General features: G+C 33.7%; 1 protein-coding gene across 3 annotated transcripts; it reads right to left on the minus strand.

Annotated features, from left to right (window-relative positions):
* Positions 1 to 3,886: 3,886 nt before the first annotated feature.
* Positions 3,887 to 27,029, minus strand: EndoB (SH3 domain containing GRB2 like, endophilin-B). 3 transcript variants are annotated; one of them, XM_089631439.1, is made up of 8 exons: positions 26,911 to 27,029; positions 26,434 to 26,670; positions 25,655 to 25,851; positions 22,054 to 22,117; positions 17,348 to 17,380; positions 15,643 to 15,833; positions 7,538 to 7,682; positions 3,887 to 6,779 (listed from the first exon to the last, which is right to left on the minus strand). In XM_089631439.1, exons 1-8 carry the CDS (start codon positions 26,971 to 26,973, stop codon positions 6,669 to 6,671), a joined length of 1,041 nt encoding a protein of 346 aa, XP_089487565.1. In that variant the 5' UTR covers positions 26,974 to 27,029; the 3' UTR covers positions 3,887 to 6,668. The 3 variants fall into 3 exon arrangements, with proteins under 3 accessions (XP_089487565.1, XP_089487566.1, XP_089487567.1); XM_089631440.1 differs by lacking the exon at positions 17,348 to 17,380; XM_089631441.1 differs by lacking the exons at positions 3,887 to 6,779; positions 7,538 to 7,682 and adding an exon at positions 8,777 to 10,500.
* Positions 27,030 to 27,280: the final 251 nt, after the last annotated feature.

A 27,280-nucleotide genomic window follows, 5' to 3' on the forward strand; every position in this document is an offset into this window, starting at 1 on the left:
TCGCTTGTATGAATTCTACACTAATTCTACACTTGACAAAAATCTTGAAAATTACTCTTAAAATCAAAACAAAGGCTTTAAAGACCATTGAACCGGAGTTATAGACAGACAGAGTCACAACCGAAATTAGTATTTTTAATAATTAATTATTACAAGTTGTTTTATTCGGTTGATAAATAAATACACACTAAGGGCCTTACTAGCAGCATGTTTGAAACTTTACACAACTGTTAAATAACCATTGAAGAAGAAGATAATACTAATGAATCTAAATTAAACAGAACAGGACACAGAATAAAAAAAGATAACAGTCTCAACTATTAACACACTATGAGCGGGAATGGTATTTTTACCTGCGCGGCCGACTGGTGCTTATCGGCGGGACGGGTAAAAATACCCTTTACGCCGGCTCCACTTCAAAGGCGAGGAAGGAAAATTATTATTATTATTTCCCGTTACTATTTAATCTAAACGCTTGAAGACATTACAAACTACACACACATATAACAAAAAAAGATAAGCCGTTGTTTCTTTAATGTACACACATACTCTTGCAATAATTAGGCAATTTTACCGTGTTAAATTTCAAAGATTGTTTGTTAGTTGTACTGGGAATATGAGTACCTATTATATTTTTATGACGTGTTATAAATTCATTGGACCTTTACTTTTATGAGATAATCCAGAGGATGTTATTACAATAATCATTTCCTGAATGAGAGATAACACAAAAATTGTTTAGCAATTGGATGTATTCCCGGCACTCGTTACTTGTGAAGATAGAGTGGCGCTAATATACACGTGCTTTAGTTATGATATACAGAGTTACAAAACAGACGTGTTTTTTTAGTGGAATTTATTTAATTGATATTTAATTGATATTTTCTTTTACCCTTCAAAAATGTCTTATAATTTGTCTGCCCATTCTGGTGAAGATTTAGCTGAAGCGATATATTTTTGCGCTAATCGCGGAAAACACCCGCTATAGGCTAGAGTCTATTGTTTGACGCTCTCGACTACAATGTGTTAATCGAACCTAGGATCTCGTCTTATCGGGACAACAAATATATAATTTTAAAAAAACAAATCTTGATATTGACACATATGACGTCTAATAAATAGGTCACAATGGTTGAGTGGTTAAGAAGCCTGTTCCGGTGAGACGAGATCCTCGGTTTGATTCCTAGTTGTGACCGTTATCTTTTTATTTTTCTGTGTCCTGTTCTGTTTCATGTAGATTTATTAGTATTATCTTCTTCTTCAATGATATATTATATGTTTGAAGAAGAAGAAAACGGTCACAACTAGGTTTGATTCCTAGTTGTGACTGTTATCTTTTTATTTTTCATTGTCCTGTTCTTTTTCATGTAGATTTATTAGTATTATCTTCTTCTTCAATGATATATTATGTTTCTGATAAATAAACTTACCCTTTTATCATACCCTTAAGGCATAAGCTAAAAGTCGTTTATATTAATGCTTATCGCTAACTATTCCGCCTACCGAGATAACGCAGCACTATGGAAAAGTTCCTGTAGAGAAGACGAGTGCACTCTTTCAGAGCGCTTCTCCGCCACCACATGGAAAGCTTATGGCGCAGACTACGCCAATCAAATAACACTATCATCACTGCCATGGTTGCCTGGATGGAGTCCCCCTGATAACCCTCTGGAGAAGGGAGATGTTTGAATATCCTCCATAGACATCCACATTTTTTTGTGCTTATCTATGTATTCTTATTATTTGTCTGATATTTTAAAATATGGAATATATTGCATCGCACTACATCTGCATACATTCTGAAATAAACTCTAATTATTAATATTATATCTATGGCTGACACATTAGCTAAGCGGCCGCTGAGGTCAGCATGATTGTTGCAAAATCGTCTTGACTCCTACAGACTTGAGCCAGCTATTTAGTATTCAGTGTAAATGTAATAAAAAATAATACAAACAATCCAACAATTAATTTATTGTCAGTATTCATAAAGGGGTACATTTTATTTGGGTTATTCATACTAACCATTAACCAAGAGCAATATAATATTGCGCACTACTGATTCAGATCTCTGGTGCTCGATACATACATTATTACTTCTACACATTCAGTATAATTTCTTAACAGCTTTCTAGTCATTAAGTTTTAATTGACAGATTAATAATTGATTTAATACACCAAATCTCAGTAATAATTAATCTGGTAACGAATATATTACATTATTTTTCCAAATTGAAATATTAATTTTTAAATAGTTAACGGTTCAATGTGTAAACAGGAGTAGCATCAGAAGTATGATATTTAATATTAAAGATGATAAAGAGTATTTTCAGACATTAAAAAACAGTGTGAACAGTACAAAATATAATTATTATGGCTCTGGTAAATGAGCAACTTTTTATGGCAATTTCTTGCTGGCAAGGTATTTCGGTCAAGATTGTCGTGTATTGCCTATTCTAGTCTGTCTTTACGGATATTAGATTTGTACATGGTTGACATTTGTCATATGAGAATGGATCGTTTCTACAACTCTTTCTTGAGTTCAATAGCTTGGCTATGGAACGATTTTCTGACCTCTGTGTTTCTTCCCTCCTACAACACAGGACTTGTAGAGACCTGTGTTTACACCTTGCTCTCCTAAAAAATACCTTTTACACACCATCCCCAAATATGACACGAGCCCTGCGGAAATTATATTCCTCAGGGCCTCCTGTGTGGAGTTAATTAAAATTTAAAAAAAAAAAATTAAGTTAGAAGAAACAATGTGTCCAAGATTCGATGCCTGGGTCGGGGACCCAAAGCATTTGCTCACTCAGCTACCAGATTTCAAAACATAACAAATTAAAACCACACAGTTTTATTATTATTTCTTGAACTATAATTGTATAATTTCTTGAGTATTATTTCCATGAACCAGTAATGTGAAAAAAAAAAACAACGGTAGTATTGCCAGGCGAATAATATATTTCCTTCTTGCTCTGTTACTTATTATGTGCACCTATGTTCGCCACCTACTTGCTACCAAAACTGTCATGATTTTGAACACAACTGATATTTAAATAATTTTTCAAGTTTTTACAAATTTCTTTTGAGTCCGTTTTTGTGTTGTGAAATTGTCATAGATTACGGCAAATTTGACGGGACATGACAATATTGATGGCCAATACCTTGCCATGCGAGACTATCGACGGCCAAGGCAATTAATCATCAACAGGCAATAATAGGAAAGTTATCTTGCTCGTTTACCAGAAACTTTATGGATTTAAATATTTATTGAACCAGAACATTAAATTTATTATTTAAGTAAGTATTATTATAATATACTTGTAATTAATTGTTAGAGTTTCATTAAAAAATGAAAGCACAAGATATGCATTGTTACATTTTGAATAAGGGATATATTAATATCAATAAAGTTTTTAAAAAATCGTAAAAGCAAACGATTTTCTATAAGAAATCGAGTATAAGTGTATAATATAACTTATATAAGTATATAATTCAACTTATATAAGTGTATAATATAACTTATACAAGTGTAAAATATAACTTATATGAGTGTAAGATATAACTTATATAAGTGTATAATATAACTTATTTAAGTGTATAATATAACTTATACAAGTGTATAATATTACTAAGTTATTGCAGTGAGATTGACTATTATATAGTAATAGGAAATAAGTATTTTATCCTAATTATTTTAATAAAATATTGCAGTAATAATCATAAGAATAGTAATATATCATATTTGAAGGACAATAAACACTAAAATCTTAACAGAAAATTCTTGATAAATGCTCAAACACGAATATATTGTCATCATTTCATAACACACATTATTATCTTTATTAGCCTAAAATACACAATAATTAAAATTGTTGATCAATTGACTATATTCAATATACTAAAATTTTATCATCACATTTAGTCATAATGGTGCTCCATCTAATAAAAGTAAATTTAAAAAATATAATCAATAAATATAAGATCTCTATCATTCAAACACGTTGATAAAACAACCTTGGAATAAAATATTCCTATTAAAAATATACATAACAATGGGAATGAAATATTAATCTAAAATATGAGCAAATATTGGGAATAGGTGTAAGTAACCATTAGATAAACAAGCAGACTTTTCAAAGGTCTTAAATTGATGGACTTATGGATCAATTATATTATGTAATATTATTTTAAAAGTCGACAACTCCAAACTATTCTCAATCGCCGTTTGCTAAAAATAATTCAGATTTAACATTTTCAATGCAATCCCTTCAGACGGCACATTTCGACACAATATATGTACGTGTTTCAGTGAAACTTCATGGATCATAATTATGCGATATCTGCGTACGGGGATCGCATATGCGACAACCGCATAGATAAAATTAAAAAGTATATAATATATTATATATAAATTTAGTTACATTTTGCATTAATAAATCCAGGTAAGAATTCTAATTTGTGGCACTAGAACTCTGGTGGCACTAGTTCCTGTGTATTTGGACAGTGCTACCTGGACTTTTCAACAAAGAAGAAAAAGTATCAGATAACAGGTTATATATCATTAGATTCAGCATAACAAGTGTTAAACAAATTGAAAATTCAGTTAAAAACCATAGACATCCAAATTAATAGACTTGCAAATGGTATCATTTTGACGAGCTGGAGGCAAACCATGTGACCATATTTTTGGCACCTGGAGGGTTCGAGAATGTTTTAAATAATCAATGATATCAGACGTACGTTGAACGCCAAATAACCAGACTCTGTGCAGAAAAGTAAAGTACGCCAAAGTAAGGCAACGGTTTTGCAGCGCAGTCCAATATAGGACTTTGGTGGTTAAAAAACCGAACCGTCTTCAAATCGGGTTGCGATGGTTCTAAAAATGTACGAGGTGGGTAAATTATAATACATTTGTTAAAGTATAATTAAAATATTCAGTTTTGGAAACAAGCCCGAACTTTTATTCACCCGATTTGAGATTTATAGATAAGCTTTTTAAGCAGCCAGCAATTTGCGCGCCATTGTAAAAAAGACTAGTGATTCGTAAGCAGAATTCATTTTCACAGACTAAATGGCGATATTACAATGCGAGTTGCCTGAATACTGTCAGATTCTTTTATCGATAATTTACAGAAAGGGAGACGGTCACGCCTTCTCCGTGCTCCTTGCAACTTGGTTCGTTCCCGTTTCTCTGATGAGCTAGTCTATTAATTTGGATGTCTACGGTTAACACATAGTTGAATTCGAAGTTCGGAGCAGTCGAAGTGATGATAAGATTAGAACTAGTTTATAAATGGGAACACACAAATAATTTTATAAAATAAACTATTGATGAGTAATTCAATTCATTAATTCTTGAAAAATATCATAGCATATGCGAGAATGCACAATCAAAATATTTAAAGAGGTGCTTATTGTGAATTGACATCAAAATTGATTTTACAACTAGAACTAGTATTAATATGCATTCTATTCTTCTAGAGACAACATTACACCCCGAGACATTCAACAAATCATACTTTATTATATAATGTATTTATTTAGCATTCTGACAATAATATTTATTGCAAATATTTACGTATTATTGTCAGACAGTTAGGAATGTATTTTTTCCAAATACAGAAAATGTAACCATTTTCTTTTTTTTTTATGTTTGTGTTTTTAAACAAAACCAATATTTTGGTTTAATTTTGAATCTACCAAGCACAACAATAACTATAAAGCTTTTGCAATCATACTATTTTCTTTTTTCTCAAAATTATAATTTGAAAATTAAAAATTATCATCTTACTTACTGAATTATTTAGCAAGTTTATTTTCTTTTTTTATCTTCGTTTAATATAAAACAATAATCATTCGCAGATTTCCATGCAATCCTGATTGATTTTTCAATTTAATATTAAGATCACAACATTGAACATAATATATATACAAATTTTTTTTTTTTTTAACTTTTGAAGGTTATTATCACCAATGTAATATTCAATCATTAAAGAAGAAGATAATACTAATAAAGCTAAACAAAACATGAAACAGAACAAGAAATCGACAAAAATGACAAAAAGATCACAATGGCCGAGTGGTTAGAGACATTACCCCGGTAAGACAGGGATCCTGGGTGTGATTCCCAGTCGCGACCGTTACCTTTTTTATTGTTCTGTTTGATATTATTTTAAAAAAGAAAGACAAACATTCCCGGGTTATGAATAACCTGACAATATTTGAAAATCTCCTACTACCACCACAGTAAGCGGAAAATGTTGCTTGTGTCGTGATGGAGGACTTAGCCAGCCGAGGAATTGAACGTACGACGCCTGGGTGGGACTCAAACACGACGCCAACTCAACCACTGACCTTTTTTTTTATTTAGATTTATTATTATAACCTTCTTCAATGATTAAATATATATAAATAATTAATTCACTCAATGTGGTTACAGCAAGCATATTGAAATATTTTGTTCTCCTATAAATAGTGTTTTGGCTATCAATATTTCGGAAAATGATATAGATTACATATATTATTTAAATAATGAGCGGTATTATGTAACATGTCGTTTGAATCGATGAAATTCAAATAGTAATATCTAAGTATTGGTGGAATATGTTACGGATAACTAAAATATAAGAACACAATGAGATTTGAGATTAAAAATAGTTAAATTATGATTGAAGAAGTTCGAGGAATGACTTGGGAACCCTCCCGCGCTGGAGACCCCTCTCCCCGACCATATACTCGGCATCAGGGAGCATGCACTCCCAAACAGAAATTATCTGAAATTTTAACAAACAAAGAATAAAGAAACATTCATGTTGCAGAGACTGCACAATATTTGGCTATGCTGGGTAGGTACCTGCCTACCTGAGTTTTTTTGTATGACTGAATAAGGCAACATTCATTAGTCAAATACAAAATTTTTTCACCAGTTTTCAACCCATATTCTTATTGTGTGCTCTGTTCTGTACGTACACTGCTCTAAAGATCTAAACTTATTTACACAAAACTCTTGCTAATGGAAAAATTCAGTGTAATCTGGTCATAAAAATTCTTTTCACCTTCATCTTATAAAGAAATGTTGTGTACAACCTCTCTGGAACTACTACATATACTGCTGTTACAAGAATGCAGCTAGGAATTAGCCAAAGTCACATACTGTAATACGAGATCTGTCACCTATTATAACAAAAAGTACATGAGAAAGCAGGGCCTCCCCTGAACCTAACCTCAAGGGCGCTATATTAGGTGTTAGGTATTATCAGCACCTTGGCTCCTTAGCACCTTGGCAAGTTGGCTCCCGGAGCGGACTGCTCCCATTGTGCCTGCACAGCATTGACTTTTGCACATTCCTAGCTGCCTTTTTGCTTATGACGGCAATACAGCGGAGTCCTCTAAAAGGCAATATTTTTAAAATAAATTTTCTACTCAAATAATTGCTCTCTTTTGGCTTGTGCTGAAACAGCGTGAAACTCAGGCGAAGTCAGATATTAAGCAGGAGTACATAGTTGGATTAGTTTAAGTTGTTTAACATTACCTCGTTTGCAAATAGAGTGAGTTCTGTAGAGTCTTTGGCATCGTAATCATAGATAACTCTTGCTTTCTGCGAGCGGGGCGAACCCGGGGGGCTGTCGGGAATCTCCGACACATTGACGGCGGCGTACGGCTGTGGTCCCCCCAACCTGCAGCAACCACCAACCATCGTCTCATTCAAATTAATACATTGTCTTTCGACTATTTTACAAACCTGACACTAAAATAATACACATCGATCGTTAGTATAGCACTAAGAACTACAAATAACTACACAGATACGCCTCTTACGCGGTTTGTGAACCTTATCATATCAGAAAATTATGGTACATCATAACTTATAACATAACAAAATTATGTTTCAATACATTAGCGCCATTTTGACTGCTTCAAATTGATTTATTTTAGAATGTTAAAAGCTTTTTCACATTTGTTATTGACGTGGTAAAAATGATGTGGTTGGTGTAATTTTCTATGCTGTTAAAAAGTGCATTAGCTTCGGGAGGTGATATTCTACAAGGTACACGTAAAAAAAATATTAATAACTTTTTATCAAAATTCCAACGTCTAAATGTTAATTGTCATGTAAAAAGTTGAAATCTTTGTATGAAAAAAAATATAGGAAAAATCTTTTTGTGTGGGAAAACATTAATGGTTATTAAAAGTTATTATTTTTTTACTTCTACCATCTTAAAGAATCACCTCACAAAGTTAGTGCACATTACCCACGGACACTCTGTACATTTATCAAAAGTTACACTGCACCTATATTGATTACATTGAGTCCACGTACTTCCTTTCAGAGCAGTTGATTTGCACTCATAGATAACTCCTTCACCCAAAATAATTGTTACTTATAAATAATACATACACATGCAAGATTAATACATCACCACCAATACATATTAGGTCACTACATATAACCTCAAAATAAATACTTTTAAGCACAAATTATAATTAAGTAGAGCTAGAACTTATTTTGAACCAAATCCCTCCTAATAAACATAGCGTTTTTGTATTTCATGGTAATTTCACTCTATAATATAAATTATTTTAGTGGTCTTTGGCTCAGAAAAACTTAATTATTGTATTGGTAAGATATAATTAATAATATAGAGATACAGGGAAAGGGTTTTTTTTTAAATAGTAAAAAATAATTGAATAGAAGCAATAAAAATGCCAGATTTTCAACAGTATATAAATATGTATTTTATTGAACCATTAAATACAATAATATTGAGATTCAAAGAATTAATATTAATAAATAATAATATAAAGATTAAAGATAGGAAGAGAAATTTTACGAGTATTATTTGGTTATTGTGTATAATATATGATTATAATTCACAACATTTAAATGCTTAAAAAATTTATAATGAAATTTTTAATTCTTAAAAATTATGGTATAATATGTCCCAATTTCATGACTACATTTTCAACTACAAACTGGTGAACAATATCAAGGCCATGTTTTATTGCAATGCACTCGAGATTCATGTACAGTGAAGCTCGCTTAAAATGTTCGTACTTGAGAAGTTTTCACACTTAAGAAGTTTTGTCTTTTTGTCACACGAAATTCCATACAAAAAACTGCAAGAAACATGATTTTTTTCCCCCCTAAAAAGTTTTAAAAGTTCGTTGGTGAATCCATAACAAACGAAAACTATAACTGATAAGGTCCCTTTTTTTCGAAAGTCATAAAATTTATCACTTTGTTATTATTGTTTGCGTCCCATCCGAGGTTTTAAAAGTTCAACAGTAAAAACATCATAAACCGAAAGTAGTGTCACAAGATAGATACCAAAAATGAACCTTTTATCAAAAGACTTAAAATGTACAAATTTGTTGAAGCAGATCAAGCGAGTTACACAGTGGCAGCTCGAAATTTTTGTGATTGCTATGATTGAAAAAATATGCAAGTTATGTTGTTGTAACCGGAAACAATAAAATATTTTTAATTCATTCTACCTATTATATTTATAAAAAAAGAAAACTAATAACTATGCATAGAATACTAGAAAAAAATCTAAATTTTAAAAAAATTTCCAAATTTGGATCTCACTTAGGAAGTTTTTTTTGTCAGGACCGTTGGAAAACTTCTTAAGAGTGTTTCACTGTATTGAAAATGTCATTAACCTTCAACTAAATTAGTCTTATAATTTTCTGAGTAAATAATGTGTACTGGCTCTGTTAGAGAAAACACTAACTTAATCAAATGAATACATCATAACTATTTTGGAAGAGCGTTTCATTTTCAATATTTCAATAGATTTTGCAAGTCATAATAACTTTTTTGATGATAAATCATCAAACTAGAACAATTAGCAGGCTGCAAGCTTTATTACGATGTGGATACATTTGCGAGCCGAGTCTCTAATCGTGGAAAATGAACGAAGCACCTGCAAGCTGCGTTTCAAGCCACTTGCTATTGCTTCGTTCCTTTCCCGTAATTCCAGGCTCGACTCGCAAATGTATTCACGTCATTAGAATGAATAAACTTTATTTTAGAGAATCTATTGAACACATAAATAACGCAACTAAACATGCAAAAGTAGAAAAGAGTCGATACAAAAATTGTTAATTTTATACATGACAATTTTTTTTTCGAATGAATAAAGCACTTATACAAATAGGAAAAAACTAGGGCAAAAGTTTAAAGGGTTACGAAGATATTCTTAGATAGTTGAATACATATTAAAGTAGAAGGTAAATTCATATAATTTTGAATGAGATTATAGCAAAAAGTAAGGGTTACAATAGGTAATTAGTTGGTTAAATAATATAAATTAGTGGTAACATGCATTAGGTCAAGGTGTGGTTAATATGCGGGGTTAGTTGTTGCTGTTAGAAGATTGTTGCATGTCAGTAGCTTCCTGTAAGTCAGTAGCTTGTTGCATGGTGGGTTGTGGGTTCCCTTCCAAATCGTAATCTTCACTGTTGATTCGGAGACGAGGTGCATCGACCTCACTGCAAAGGACGTTTCATTTTACTACGCATGTAATATTCATTAAAAGCAAATGATTCGTAAAACATTTTCAAGATGGCTCGGTGGAAAGAAGAGCTCATTAAAAATAATAAGAAGATATAAACACTCGTGCAAAAGTGAAATTTGTGTTAGATTCTGTTCAAATACAAGAATTATGCATAACATTGAAAATATATACAAAGTGAACATTGAGCATATTGTCGTTTTACTTCAATTATAATCAAAGAGTGCATTACATTTCCTTCGATGCTAAACAATTATCATTATCAGTATGTATTATTAATAAAAAATACTTCATTAAGTGCAATGGTATTATTCTTGAACTCTCCATTTTTATCAATTATTTATTATTATTAAAGCATGTAAACAGTGCATAAATAAAACATTGTTGATTGAAATTATGTTATTTTCCGTCTATAAATTTTTGTGTTTAATACATAGTTCTTTTCTAAACGTACGGTGTTCTATAAAATTACATCTCAGCAAATTGACATGCAGTGCGAATTGTTCTTGAATCTATATTGTTACTCATTATGATTTAGAGAAAAAAAAATTAAAACACCGATGTAATAATAACCATTCCACATTAAGACATCCATTTTACGTGCAAATAAAGTTACTACATTGTTATTAAAATATAGTAATGAAATCAAAATTTGTGTTAAATTCAAAACCATAACCCAAGCATATTTTACATAATGTAATAATAGACACAAAACTATCGAGTTACATATACAAATGTCTGTCGTGAAAATAAATTATTACAACACACAATACAATTATAATTGAACACAGTTGAAATATATATGATTTAAGATTTTCACGGCCAAAAGTATTTTTGTTATTTGTTTTTGGGGTGTTATGCCGTGTTGCGCTAACTCCTTCTTTAGCCAACGTTTCGGACAGCATTGCAGTGTCCATCATCAGGGCAGATGTGTTATTTGAGGTTGTGTTAAAATGTGAGCTTAAGTATGAGGTTGAGATACCGTGTTGCCAGCTCCAACCCTCTGAGCTAACATTAATGTATCATTTTTTTTTATTATTATTTAAAATGGTTTTTATTCGTTTAGCTCTGGTGTATCCGTCAATTACCGGATACCAAGAACTATTGAGCTTAGCTCCATCGTCTCTATTAATGTTTACGGGATTTTTATGAATTTCAATGGCTTCCGTAATCAGCCGTGCTCTATAAGTTTTGGGTCTCCCCAGGATTTCAGGAACAAATCCAAAATAATGCCCGGTGTCAATCAAATGCTCGGCAATTGCCGATTTGTCAGGGTGGCCAAGTTTACAAGCTCTGAAGTGTTCTGAAATCCTTTTGGAGATAGTCCGCTCTGTCTGGCCTATATAGACTTTGTCACATCCGGAACAGCTGAGTTTATACACCCCATCTGTTTCCAGAGGAAACTTAGTCTTTGCAGACCTCAGTAAGTCCTGTATTTTAGTTGTTGTTCCGAAGACAGTCTTGATATTTTCCTTTCTCAATAGCCTGGCAATTCTGTCTGTCACATTGTGCACATAAGGCAGGAAGGCACAGCCTTTCGACTCTTGTTCAATTCTGTCTTCGTTTGGTGCAGATTTGGCTCTTATGATTTGCCTAGTCTGACTTGCTGGGTAACCGTTACGCTCCAGTGCATCGGTCAGCTTCGTAAGTTCCGCTCCGATTTTATGTTCTTCACATATTCTGGTCGCTCGGGTCACCAATGTATGGATAAGTCCTCTCTTCTGCGCTGGGTGGTGGTGTGAATCAGCGTGTAAGTACCGATTCGTATGGGTTGGTTTCCTATATACAGTATGCCCTAGGCTACCATCGTGTTTACGCATCACCTCCACATCTAGAAAAGGCAGGATTTTATCTTCGTTTTCCAGTTCCATTGTGAATTTAATTTTGCTGTGGAGAGAATTAAGATGGTCCAGGCAAAGGTCCAGGAATTAAGATGGTCCAGGTCTGTGCTGGCAAAGGGGATGAATTTTGCAGTGGCCCCCAAAAAGATACCTGTGGAATCCATCGTATGTGGTGTAGAGAATGCACTACATACAATGATGAAAGTACACAAAATGTCAGAGGTGCAAGCAGAGGACATCCGGCAAGAGACTTGCCATATTTTGAAAAGGGCTGAAATACCCCGCCCCAATATCACGAAAGGAGAGTTTGCGGCCCTAAAAGAATTACGCGCCAATGAGGAAATCTTGGTTCTGCCAGCCGATAAAGGAAATGCCACTGTCGTGATTAATACGGCAGACTACACAAAGAAGATGGAAGACCTTTTGTGCGATTCAGGCACCTATAAGAAGATTAAAAACAACCCCACCAACAAGATTGACATAAAGACAAGGGAACTAGTGAAAGCTTCTAGCATCAGGAAAGAGGATTGGTCTAAGCTTTTTGTAAAAGCCTCTAGAACTCCTGCCCTGTACGGTCTCCCAAAAATACATAAAAAGGAAATCCCAATGAGACCGATTGTCAGCGCTATTGGTGCTCCTACATACAAACTTTCCCAATACCTCTCGAGATTACTGCAGATGCAAACTGGGAAAACCGAATCGTGGATTAAGGATTCAACAGATCTGATTAGTAAGCTCAAGAAAGTTAAGACTGAGGAAGGAGATATTCTGGTCAGCTTTGACGTCGTGTCTCTTTTTACAAATGTGCCTCTAGAAGACTCCATGACAATGCTCAGGGAGATATATGAGGAAGACATTTGCAAACTTTTTGAACACTGCCTCAAAACGGGATACTTTGCGTTTCAGGGTGAACTATTTGAGCAATTGGAGGGAGTTGCGATGGGCAGTCCGTTATCGCCAGTACTAGCCAACTTTTTTATGGAGAAGTTTGAAGAAGTGGCACTCGACACAGCTTTGGCTGTCCCTAAAGTATGGTGGCGCTACGTCGACGATGTCTTCGCTATTTGGCCTCATGGAACGGAGAAACTAAACGAATTCCTGGACCATCTTAATTCTCTCCACAGCAAAATTAAATTCACAATGGAACTGGAAAACGAAGATAAAATCCTGCCTTTTCTAGATGTGGAGGTGATGCGTAAACACGATGGTAGCCTAGGGCATACTGTATATAGGAAACCAACCCATACGAATCGGTACTTACACGCTGATTCACACCACCACCCAGCGCAGAAGAGAGGACTTATCCATACATTGGTGACCCGAGCGACCAGAATATGTGAAGAACATAAAATCGGAGCGGAACTTACGAAGCTGACCGATGCACTGGAGCGTAACGGTTACCCAGCAAGTCAGACTAGGCAAATCATAAGAGCCAAATCTGCACCAAACGAAGACAGAATTGAACAAGAGTCGAAAGGCTGTGCCTTCCTGCCTTATGTGCACAATGTGACAGACAGAATTGCCAGGCTATTGAGAAAGGAAAATATCAAGACTGTCTTCGGAACAACAACTAAAATACAGGACTTACTGAGGTCTGCAAAGACTAAGTTTCCTCTGGAAACAGATGGGGTGTATAAACTCAGCTGTTCCGGATGTGACAAAGTCTATATAGGCCAGACAGAGCGGACTATCTCCAAAAGGATTTCAGAACACTTCAGAGCTTGTAAACTTGGCCACCCTGACAAATCGGCAATTGCCGAGCATTTGATTGACACCGGGCATTATTTTGGATTTGTTCCTGAAATCCTGGGGAGACCCAAAACTTATAGAGCACGGCTGATTACGGAAGCCATTGAAATTCATAAAAATCCCGTAAACATTAATAGAGACGATGGAGCTAAGCTCAATAGTTCTTGGTATCCGGTAATTGACGGATACACCAGAGCTAAACGAATAAAAACCATTTTAAATAATAATAAAAAAAAATGATACATTAATGTTAGCTCAGAGGGTTGGAGCTGGCAACACGGTATCTCAACCTCATACTTAAGCTCACATTTTAACACAACCTCAAATAACACATCTGCCCTGATGATGGACACTGCAATGCTGTCCGAAACGTTGGCTAAAGAAGGAGTTAGCGCAACACGGCATAACACCCCAAAAACAAATAACAAAAAAAGTTGAAATATAGATCTAATCTGTTTTTAACCCAACCCTACTAACCAAAAATACTACCAATTCTTCATTACAAAGTGCTATTAATAATGATAACAATTCATTTCTACGGACGGTAAAGACGCTTAATTAACAGTAAACGAACTTATTGAACCACTTGAAAGTTATAAACAAAATAAATGTTTCTCCCGTAACTATTATCATTGATTTTTTGCTGCAAATAAAAGGGCGCTCTACGTCAGCTCGCCATTGCGATTACAGTGGTGAGGACATCATGTACACACTAGAGCCTGGCTACAGTTACAGCATGAGTACATGGCTTAAGAAGCACATATAAATATTAAGTTTTAAACGTTCAAGGAATTCAGTCAGTTAGCGTCCAATTATCGTGTAAAGACTCTGGACTATGGTCAATCAATGCATTGAAAGGGGGAATAAAATCAGGGATTTAACCCGTGGTTTAGATTTAATCCGATTCGTTAAATCGAATTCGAGTCATTTGATGGATGGATACTGATGGATTTCACAGAATTGTTGAACTGGACAAATTATGATTGGTTCAGAGATATGGCCAATTAAATGGAGCATTCTTATTTGCCCATGAATTACAAATTCTTGAAACCAGGGATTATTATAGTTCCTGTATTTACTAATGTGTTTTCAAGAATGCCGAAAATCAATAAAAAGTAGATTTCTACAAAATGTTACATTATTTGGAATCCATGAAATCCTTATAATTTTTCTGATCATCTAGTAAGAGAATTTCATTGAAATAAGTAAATTTTACCAATTTCCATAAAATATGAGAAATATTTCCGAATTTCCTTTTTCAACTATTTATTTATTTACTAAATTGATTCTATGCACGTAACTTGCATAGTCAACAAGCTATCATAATTGGTGATTAATATCAATCTAAAAGATCCATAGCGAAGGGCGCCGTGATAAGCTTGCCCAAGCAACTGGTATTTATTGGATGGCTACTCAGGTAAACCACGGGTTAATTCGATTTATATCTTAAGCCAATTTTTTTATTGCTGATCTTTGACTGGCTAAATACCTTGGATATTGTATAAAACATCAATAAAGTTATAACTCACGCAACGAGATCTTTCTGCAACTCTTGCAGTATGTGGTGGCACTGCGCATAGTGACGCACCTGCGTGGCCACCAGCTCGTGCAGATGGCGCAGGTGGGCGGCCCCGGAGCCAGCGATACCCTCCAGTAGCAGCTTGGTTATCTCGGCCTGGCGGTCAAACTCCGACTGTGCTACTCTCAAGTCACGCTCTGCCTGAAATAAGCCAACAATTTTGTATTAGTTTGTGCCAGTTAAGAGTTGTAATTTATACAGTCTCACTTGAGAGATAAACCGATAGAAGTGTGTTGAGGGCATGTCTGTTTGCCCGAAATAAGATAAAATTAAACTTACTTCGGGTGAAATTGATCCAACATCGAAATACTTTCTTGAACAGAAGAGAATCAATTTCATTGGCCTGCCTAGGTACCTAGCACGGTCGATCGATAAAGACTTTGATAAAGTAATAAAGATAACGTCGGTAACTTGTCATCGTTCCCGAGTATGACTGCATATTGAACAAGCTTTACAGCGCCCTTGAGATGATTTTTCAAAAAAATGGCTATTATTATTAAACAACAGTTCACAAAGACTAAGGACGGGTTGTTTCGGAGAATTTGAACAATTCATCAAATTTCAACGTTCATTTTCGAGTTCTGCGAAAGTCCTATCTAAGTTCTATTATTATATCATTATAGTTTAGTTGCTTGACAGAACTGAAATAATAACAGAACTTGACATTTTTTTCACAGAACTTGGAAATTAACTTTGAAATTTGAAGAATTTTTCAAATTCTCCTAAACAACCCTTTCTAAGTGTTCTTAATTTACTCAACAAGAACTGTTGTTTGTGCGTTAGCGATCTGCAGTTGTGCTCGGGAACAATGACAAGTTATTGACTTTATCGAAAAATCCTTTACCGATCGACCACGCTAGATACCCTGAGCCGTCGGAGGCAAAATGCCTTAGTCAAAATTATGTTTTTGGTTTTCTTTGAAATCTGTGTATCATACTCCTATTGATTTTAGCATATCTTCAATGAATCTAAGATATATATACATATGTAACATAATTGAAGGAAAAAAGACTTGTCTTTTGCAATGTTTACAGTCAAAATATATGTACATATCTTTTGAATAGTTGACAACAAAAGATGTGTATTTTGTGTTATTGACACTCAAAATGTAGATTTTTTTGATGTTTACAGTCCAAACACAAGTATTTTAAATTTTTGACAGTCCAAACACAAGTATTTAGAGTTGTTGACAGTCCAAACACAAGTATTTTGAATTTTTGACAGTCCAAACACAAGTATTTAGAGTTTTTGATTGTCCAAACACAAGTATTTAGAGTTTTTGACAGTCCAAACAAAAATATTTTGTATCTTTATCGTCGAATAATATATCGAGTCGGTGTTTGTTTGAATTTTTAACAAGATTCGAGAAATTTCTTTAAATTTAGAAGGTAAGTCAAGACAGACAATTCAGAATGAAATAAATTTAATGTATAAACATGTAGAGAAAAAATGTAAATCATCAAGGCATATAACTGAAAATAATACTAGGGAGAGAGAATAAACATTTAATAAATTTACTTTAATATTTTTAAATATGAGATAGAAGAGAGGAACACAAACAAACACATTCATTTTAATAATAATATAAAGCATTTCTAAAAGCCAGTCATTTTTCAAAGCAGCACTTTAATCGAAGTTCAGACATATTTATTTACCTGCTCTAACATTAGCTCTGGTGTGATACCATCCTTCTCGTAGCATTAAAACAAAATAGAAATTCATTAGTTTTAATTACAAAAAAATTTCACTACAAAATTATGCTTTGCATAGTTTAAATTTTGAAGATACTTCTGCTACTGTGACATGTTGAAAATTTTCTTGATGAATTTTTAAAAATGTTTTAAACATTACAAAAGTATGTTAATGATATTGCATTACATATCAATAAACATACATTGTATATTGTGAAATTCATAAACGTTGTTGCTGTTTCGCCGCACCTACCTTACATAATGCAAAATTTAAAAAGACTTGAAACGAATATAAAGGTATAATCAATGACATTACAAAACTTAAAGACATGTTGAAGAGATCTCAAAGTGGCAAGCAAAATATACGGTAATTAGCTTAGTTGCCGTCCGTTCGATTCAGTACTAAACTGTCATGTGCCACCTGAGGTTGTGTGCTATCTCTAACCAAATTGTGTAAATGAGTGTCAAAAAAGTGTGTTAATGGATAGTGTTTCCATTACATGGCAAACACTAGTAAAAGCCAAGAAATAATATTTCATTTGTTTCCTGAAGATTTTAGCACCATTAGAGAAAGTGAGATACCTAACTTAGCAACACATAAGTATAAGAAGCAAAACCTACTGACAGTAGGTAGTCTTATACAGTGTTCCATATTCTTTTTAGTTAAGGACCACGCCCGAGTATATATGTGTGAAAAATCCCACACCTGAGATAACTCGGGCAAACTCTACCTGCAGAAAAAACCACTCTGGTGAAAATAAATAAGATTTATGGTAAGTGGAAGCGAGACAAAAGACAGCTGCGATGCTTTAAACGAGGTACCACTTTCACTATCTCCCAATCTTCGCAAATTGGGTGACAACACGCATTGTTCGTACTGCACAGTGTTTTGAGAAGCGAGGTTGCGTGTATTAAAAAAAAAAAAATTATAATAATATACAGGGTATTCCAATAAGAGGTGTTATTTTGAATAGCCCGCTATTTCGGCAGATGTTACTTTTGAAGCTGTCATTTTTTGACATTTGACAAGTAGAAACTACGCCATTAATAAAAATGGAACGATACACGCTTCAACAACGCATTGAAATTATTAAAATTCACTTGAGTGAATCAAATGTAAATCATCTTGAGTGATGAGGCCCATTTCCACCTCGGTGGCTTCGTCAACAAGCAAAATTGTCGCATCTGGGGCTCGGAAAACCCAAGAGTTAATGTTGAAAAGCCTCTCTATCCTCAACGTGTGACTTTTTGGTGCGGTTTGTGGTCCGGCGGAGTCATTGGACATTACTTTTTCGAAAATGAGGCTGGAGCAACAGTTACGGCGAATGGATTGCGCTATCGAGAGATGATTAATGATTTTTTATGGCCGGAATTGGATGGTACTGATCTGGACAACGTTTACATTCAACAAGACGGCGCTACGTGCCACACTGATCTTTTACGATTGAATATCAAAATAACACCTCTTATTGGAAAACCCTGTATATAAATAAAAATGAATGTATTTTATGAATTTCTTTGCCCACACTAAGCACCATAAGATCAATGTTCAATCCCATTTTGGTCCCTTAATGGCTTTTATAAAGGATATATGTTCAGTAAATAAAGTTCATTCATAATTTAAAAAAGGTTGTTTTTTTTTAATTTTTAATGTTTACTGAAGGGGTTAAGGAGGAATGGCTGCGCGGCCTTTTTCATACAAAACTTTAATTTGGATTTGAAGCCAAAATAATCAAATAACAAAATAATTATTTTTTAATCAAAAGGTATAGCAAATACCTAGTACAAATATGTGCTGCACAGAAGTATTTGTGTTTCAAATTATAAAATATAGGCCATTAACCTCTTAAGGACCACGCCCGAGTATACTCGGGCGGCTATTATGTGCCAGAATTCGGAATTCATACTAAAAAAAAAATTTAATTATTTTTTCCACAACATCAATAGTCCCATTTTGAGCCCGAAATGGCTTTTATATGAGGATATGTATTTTGAGTAAATAAAATTCATTGATAAAAAAAAAGGTGTTTCTTTTTCCATTTTTAATTTTTAAATGATTACTGAAGGGGTTAAGGAATTCAATTTTTTTTTATTGTTGAGGCAACATTGACAATTTAATAATAATTAATGGTAATTATTACAAAAAATATCTTACCCTACCTCCTCTGTAAATAGAATGAAATATAAAATTAAATATTTTATTTTATTTTAGCTATTTTTGGGTCGAAATTTTAAATTTACATGTGACAAATTTGTGTTCCAAGTTAATCGGTCGTTTGTAATTTAAATTTAAGCCCATCAAAATGCTTTTATAATAGTTTTTAATTTTATATTTCATTATATTTACATATAAGTTAGGACAAAATTAATTTAATAATTACAGTTAGGAAAAAAATGTCAATGTTGGCTCTAACATCAAGAAAAACTGAATTCTTAAATTGTCTTATTTTCAATAATTTTTAAGCATTAGATATTTGCTACATTTTTAATAATAAAAAGAAAACAATTTTTCAGTTTAGTCAAGTATCTTGGCTTCAAATTCAAGTTTAAATTTTGTATGAAAAACGCCATGCAACCGTTCCTCTTAAGCGTATTGTCATCTTAATCACACCAGTGATAATAATAATAATAATAATAATAATAATAATAATTTTTTTATTAATTTCTTACACAATTACAAATTAGGATTTAATACATATAAGAAATTAGGTTATATAAATTTTACAAAAGATGGTTTTAAGTATTTATACATAGAAAAAGAAATTTCAAGAAATGTGGAATTTCCAAAAAAAATTCAGGCAGTGGTGAAAGATCTCGTCAATGTGGAGAGACTCTTTCAAGAATCAGAAGAATTTCCCTTCTGAATCTCTCCTCACTGACGCCAAATATATCAATCTCGGAGGAGATTTGGTTCAGGAGCAATATACTCCTCCCTACCGGGAGAACCATTGGCAGGTTAGTTCTGCAGGCAGGAAGATAGAATAATCTATGATGACGTTGTCTAAGATAGTCATCTGGAACATAGAGACTCACGCGCTCCAAAATGGCTGAGTTCTCAATATAGCCTCGCAGCAGTCTGAATAAGTGGGTAGCGGCATACCCCTCCCTTCTGAGCTGCAGGGAGTGAAGTCCCAGCATGCCCAGAAGAAAGTTCGTCGGGTAGAGCCATGGATAGTGGCCGTACTCCCTCATGTAAAGAAATCTTGGAAACTTTTTTTGAACCCTCTCCAACATGAGGGAGCACCCCGCCTCATGAGGATTCCAGATAAGCGAACCACTCTCCAGCCTACTGCGGACCAGGGAGAAGTATAAAATCTTCAGAGCACGGGTATCCCGAAATACTCTGACGGTTCGGAGAACAAACCCTAACATTTTTAAGGCCGACTGGCACACCCCTTCGATATGAGGACGAAATGTCAACTTATTCTCATACATAATCCCAAGATCCTTTATGTTTGAAACTCGTTTGAGATTATGACCGAGCATAGTGTACCTGTGGTATGTGAGACTAAATGCTCTGGTGAAAGTCAGAACTACGCATTTCATGACATTGAAATGAAGCTTGTTTCGTTGACTCCATTCTGAAATGTTATCAACATCAGCTTGAAGGTGCAGGCAGTCCTCAATATTTCTTATTAGAAGAAATAATTTTAGATCGTCAGCGAACAGCAGAAAGCGAGAAAAACGAATGACTTCAGCAATGTCATTAATGAAAATGGAAAAAAGAAGAGGCCCTAGGATCGATCCTTGGGGAACCCCAGAAAAAACAAGAAATTCGGCAGCTTGGAAGATTCCGTGAGTGACAAATTGTTTTCTGTTCTTGAGGTAACTTTTAAAAAACTCTAACATCCGAAGTGAAAAACCCATCTGGGCAAGTTTTATGAGTAAGATATCGTGATTCACGGTGTCAAAAGCTTTGGAGAAGTCGATGTAGAATGTACCTTTCAATGCAACTTTTAAATACATAAAACCTGCTTGGTTCTATATCTATTTCGTTCACACACCCATATTCTTTGAATGTTTATCTTCGTCTTACATGAAATAAGAATTTACTAGGAACGTAAGTTTGTTTGTTACTTGCCACATTTAGCGAGACAATAATGTGTCTATATGTTTGTAATATCATTGGTTATAATAAGAACATTTTAAAAAACATGACAGCTCAAAGGCCTTCCCCAAAAAAATGGTAACGTTATAAAAATAAAATGTTTAATGGGTAATATAGAAGTTACTCTTCCATTGATATCCATAATCATTTTTATACGGTCCATAACTAATTGCAATTAGTGTCACAATATAATATTTTAGTAACAACAATTGCATTCAGTGGCGCCAGAACTTTTTTTTCTGATTGGTGATTTTCCACAACTACAAAAACACCAATGAAAACCTTTTTATTCTGGAATATCGCAAAAATCAGGAAAAAGTAACGAAACGCGAACAGTGAATGGATTTTTCTCACGGCAGTGCGAAAGGAATCTGTAACTTGAAAAAATAATTTAACAAATGAAATGATTACAGATTTTTTGTATTTTCATCATTTTAATATTTTTGGGGTAGGTCTTAAATTACATATAGGAAACATTTTTACTTCAAACAGTGCTGATATAGAAAAAATTATGAAGAAGGTAGCATAGAAAATTTATTAAAAAAATAGCATTTAGACTTACAGACTGTTGGCCAATCATACTGCGAGCTTTGCGCACTCTGTTTTTGCACGCGTCAAGATCAAGTCTGAAAATATTAAGCAATAATAATGTCATCTGCCAGTTAATAATTAAGTCCAGTCAAGTGGTTCCCTCCTTCTTTTGTGCAAAGTATAAATTAATCTTCACAATAATTTTTTTCCCAAATTTACGATCACATCTAGGACTTGAACCCAGAACCCTCGCCTTGCCGTGGCACCTCTCTACCAACTGAGTTCAAGTCCTAGAGGTGACGTATCTTTTTCAGATTTTTCTGTTTCAAATTTTCGTTTAGGAATCGCTGTCTTCAAAGAATCGTCTTCAATAATTAAATATTACAATTTGAGGTTTTACTCATTGTTATTCCAAAAATAATAAAAAATTACGTTAAAAAAAAACCCATAACCTTCAAAAGTTATTCCATTTAAATTGAAAATGTGTTCATTTTATTATTTGTTAATAATAATAATCAACATTATATTATCTTTCTTTTTTGACACAAATAGAGATAATAATATCCTCACTGTAATCTCCCATGCTGAGGATAAAGAGAAAGACAAACATTCCCAGGCTACGAATAACCTGAAAATATTTGAAAACCTCCTGCCATCATCTTAAAAAATGGCTTGTGCAATGATGGAGGACTTAGCTAGCAGGGGATTAAAGAGGATTAGCATGATACCTGGGTAGATATCCGACGCATTTAAAATAATTGAAAATATTATCCAATAATGCTGAAGTCATTTAATAAATATATGAAATCAACAATCGATTGTTCACAACACTGTTCATTCAGTAGGAATGCAATATTCAACTAAGTGCTTACATGCCCATACATACGTAATATTATTATAACTACAGAATTCCAATCAGTATACAGCATTAAAAATATTATCCCTTGTTGTAGTAGCAAGTTATTGTTATGGCATACTTAAAACTTCCTGTTTTGAAAATGATAAGTACAGGTTATTAAGCCTTAAAATTATCAATATAATAATAATTGCATCTTTTAATAATAATAAAATATAAATGGATAGCTCTACAAAAGTCTGTCAGTATTTTATGTGATAAATCGGAACTGTATTATTGGTTCCCTCGTGCTACTGTGTGTTATCTTATACATCTTTCCATGAACTCTATTATGCCAGTTTCTATATTACGTTTAAATTAGCAAGGTTTCCACATACACGGTAGTTCATCAATTTTAATAAGACTGTTAGACTCTAGTTTTGTGATGCTAGTTTTAGACTCAATTTTGTGTAATGCATAAAATTGTAGGTAATTAATTGCCAGATAAGCGAAGTTAGTAAGAACATGTTTCATAACTTTTTCGTGGGCTATTTCGCTGACATCAGAGTCAAGTAATACTTATGAAAGTTCGATGTAGGATAAAATGTGTGGTTAAGATTAACCATAGTTGCATTAAACATTGTAGTTAATAACTTCCAAATTGCAGAACTTAGTATGGCCCGAATAATCAAGATTCAGAATTGAAATGTTTTTGAAATAACTTTAACTACCTTACGCAGAGTGGTCGATACGCCCAGTATCGCCCTGCTTAAAACCACCATTCGGAATCGAAACATTGTTGAAATGACTTTAACTACATACCTTACCCAGAGTGGTAGATACGATCGGTTCCATGATAACTTCTCAAAATGACAATTCAACACACCTATAAAAAGTGCTATAAAGTTATGAAAAGTGATGAAACAAAAACTAGGTTAAATAATTACATATTTAAAACTTTATAACTTCTCAAAATGACAATTCAACACACCTATAAAAAGTGCTATAAAGTTATGAAAAGTGATGAAACAAAAACTAGGTTAAATAATTACATATTTAACCTAGTTTTTGTTTCATCACTTTTCATATCACTTTTCAAATATGTAATTATTTAACCTAGTTTTTGTTTCATCACTTTTCATAACTTTATAGCACTTTTTATAGGTGTGTTGAATTGTCATTTTGAGGAGTTATCATGAAACCGATACGATCATTATCATCCTAGTTAAACTGTCTAAACTCTAACATGGTCAATTTTACAGAATCACTGCCCATATTTAAAAGGAGCAGTAGTGGCTCTTCTAAGAAGGTCATTTGGTCAATGACCTCCCAAAAATATGCTGCAATAGTATTAATATTAAAAAAAGGATTTAAAAAACTACCCGATTATTTTTTTTTTCGATTTTTTCGATTCGTTTTAGTGGCATCTAGCGTCCAAATGAGAAGCTATACGTACGTATGTACCTACCGTGGGTCACTTTAAATTTAGACCCAAACCAATTGCCTTTCTTTCTCTTGGCTATAGAGACAAAGGAGGTAAACAATATCATGTCTGACGTATGCTTAGTATCACACAAAATTTATTTTTAAGGTCATTTTGGACATGACCGCAGTGAGATAGAGATATCTACGACCTAGGATTATTAAGGTATTAGAGGGAGATGTGGAAAAATGTCAGTCGAAAGTTTTTTGTGTGATAGCCATCTTGAACTTGAATATTAGTTTGCAAAATTATGTTTTCCATTGTTGACGTAATTTGCATGGAATAATTTAAAATGTCAAATTCTGTGGATATCATATTAAAAGAAATCGCAAACAATTCATTGAATCATAACCAACGTATTCAAATAAAGTGACAATTCGTTTATGTTAAGAGAGAAAAATAATGAGGTTAAATGCAATATTTTAAAACAAAAAGTTATAATTTTTGTCAGTGGTTTTGCAGGTGCAATAAAATGAACATATAAGTACTTTTGCTCTAATTGTTTACTTTTTAAATCTACTTAGAAGCAATGGACTGAGAATTGAGTTAGTGATTTAAAAACTTTCAGGAGGAAAAGATCTTTCAAAAGAAAAAAACATTAATTAGTTATATGTGTAGATAATTAGATGAACAATCTTAAATAAAGCAATATTGTACTACCGGCTTCAGAATATGTGCGAGTACCAGGAAATTAATTACATACATTGGCGTTTTTATAATATTCACTACGCATTAGCAATATGTATTGACATTTAATATTCTTTTTTTTTCGATTGACCTTAACTTCTGGAATTCTAGAGCTGCCTCTGAAAAGGAGCATCATGTCAATGATATAAACTGTTCAATACCTATCACCTCACAGATCACCAGTTCTCACACCTACAAACACACTTATACACTACACAGCTTGCGTACGTCACCCGGTAATTACTAAATATACCTATCACAAATGAGAAATTGCAAAGAAATATAACATAGGTACCCACTGTAAAAATATTTTTTTAATATCTGTAAATTGTTTCATTACTCTAACTAATGTATTGTTTTGTTTCTACAATATAAATAACTAAATAAAGACCACCATCAGGAATCGAAACATTGCTTGATTTGCGTTAATCCTTAATACTTGTGCAGTATTCACATAAAAAAGCTACGATTGAAGACTAGATCTGAAAAGAAAGGTTCTATCAACACCCTCCATCCCTACTCCATCGCATTAGAAAAATCTCTAATGTTGAGTGTATCACCATCTCACTGGCTCTATGTTTATCATAATACCTTTATGGCTTGATTACTCGGGAAGTATAAACTCACCGTTTGCTCTCCAGGACACCTCTCTCCTTGAAGACAGTCTTCATCTCTCCGTCCAGAAACTTGCGTAGAGGCTGTATGTAGCACAGGCCCGCTGTGCCAATCATGTCTCTCTCGCACTGACCCAGCTTCTGCTGGTATGCCCCCACCTTGATCAGGGCACTTCCATATGGAGTTCCCGAGCCAAATTCGTTGCCAGCCTAAAAACATATAATTATGTTTAGCATTAACATTTCTAAAATATAGCTCAAAGGGTCAATAAATATCTGAGGAAATCCTCTAGGGCCTTTAACTATTTTCGTTTCCCTGGAGACTCTGTGTAAAGGTGTTTTAAGGGAGGAAGAAGAGATCTTAGCTTTTGAAGTGAACTTTGTTGTAGGACGGAGGAAACATATTTAGAACTTGAATCTGCGAAGTGACTTCTATATGGGTGAATGTAAACAAGGGGTTGCAGTCCATAGAGGCTGTTAAGCTGTGCATGCCCCAAGAAAAGAAGACAGATAATTAACAATTCTTCGTGTAAGTATTATTGAAACAAAAAAAAATCTATGCAAAGTTTTACAGCCTCCATGGGCTGAACTGCACGCCCCTGCAAATAACATATCAGGGATGAACGGCACAGAATGTTCAGATTTATTTTCTCTAAAGTTACATAACACAAAATATTATAAATAAATACTAATACTTCATCTGAATCTTAATTCACCAGTGAAAATCTCTGTTCCAAGTAAACAATATTCTTTTTAACAGGCAATAGTGAAGTAATAAGTTTGTAGACAAACCTCAATCATATCCAAACCGAGATATTCCAGATTACTCAATCTATTTGGTTTCTTCTTCTCAATCTTTTCGAATATAAAGTCTTCTACCCTGTTGCCAGGGTTTGGTGTGAGGACGGCCACTGTGTCTCTGACCAGCTTCTCGGTCCATTGCCTGGTCAGGTCAGACTTCTCTGCCAAGTTCTCAAACTGAGCATCGAGCTCTGTTTTTTCAGAAGTACCCAATTTTTCTTCTGTAAGCTGCAAAAATTAAACATGCGATTTTATTTCACGTAAAACAAACTCGTGCCTTAGTCTTATCATTTTTATATGCGATTCTATTAAATAAATATCGTTTGTTTCTCAATATAATGGGGAAATTGTGAATTCAGATAAAGGAAGAAATTCTGAGTCACTCGTTACGCCTTAAATGACAAGAATGTATTGATACTTATGGTAACGTAGAAACCATTTGAATATGAAGCTAATATTCATATTTACCTGAACCACTCTGCTGAGAGCTGTGCCAGCTTCTTTTACTAACTTTTTTACGTTGAAATCCATTTTAATTTTTGACACCTGTCAAACCTCCGCAAGATCCTGTATTGATTTTACAAAACAAACCCATAGAAAAACCAACCATAATCTTGGCCAATTGCCATAATCGAAAATGGAAATAAAAAGTATATTTTTCTTGTGAGCTGCATTATTGATCAACTAAAATATTTTTCTTCTCGCTCTTTTTTATGGCTCTTCGACCCACAAGGGTGCTTTTTTAGTAAAAATAAAAAATGATATAAAATTGACAGATTTTTGCGGAAATGCTATGTGCTTCGATATTATTCGGATGATTTGTAGATATTGGATGAAA

The sequence above is a fragment of the Hesperophylax consimilis genome, chromosome 4 (genome assembly GCF_061612785.1).
Source record: "Hesperophylax consimilis isolate HC1 chromosome 4, BYU_Hcon_1.0, whole genome shotgun sequence".
Taxonomy (NCBI): domain Eukaryota; kingdom Metazoa; phylum Arthropoda; class Insecta; order Trichoptera; family Limnephilidae; genus Hesperophylax; species Hesperophylax consimilis.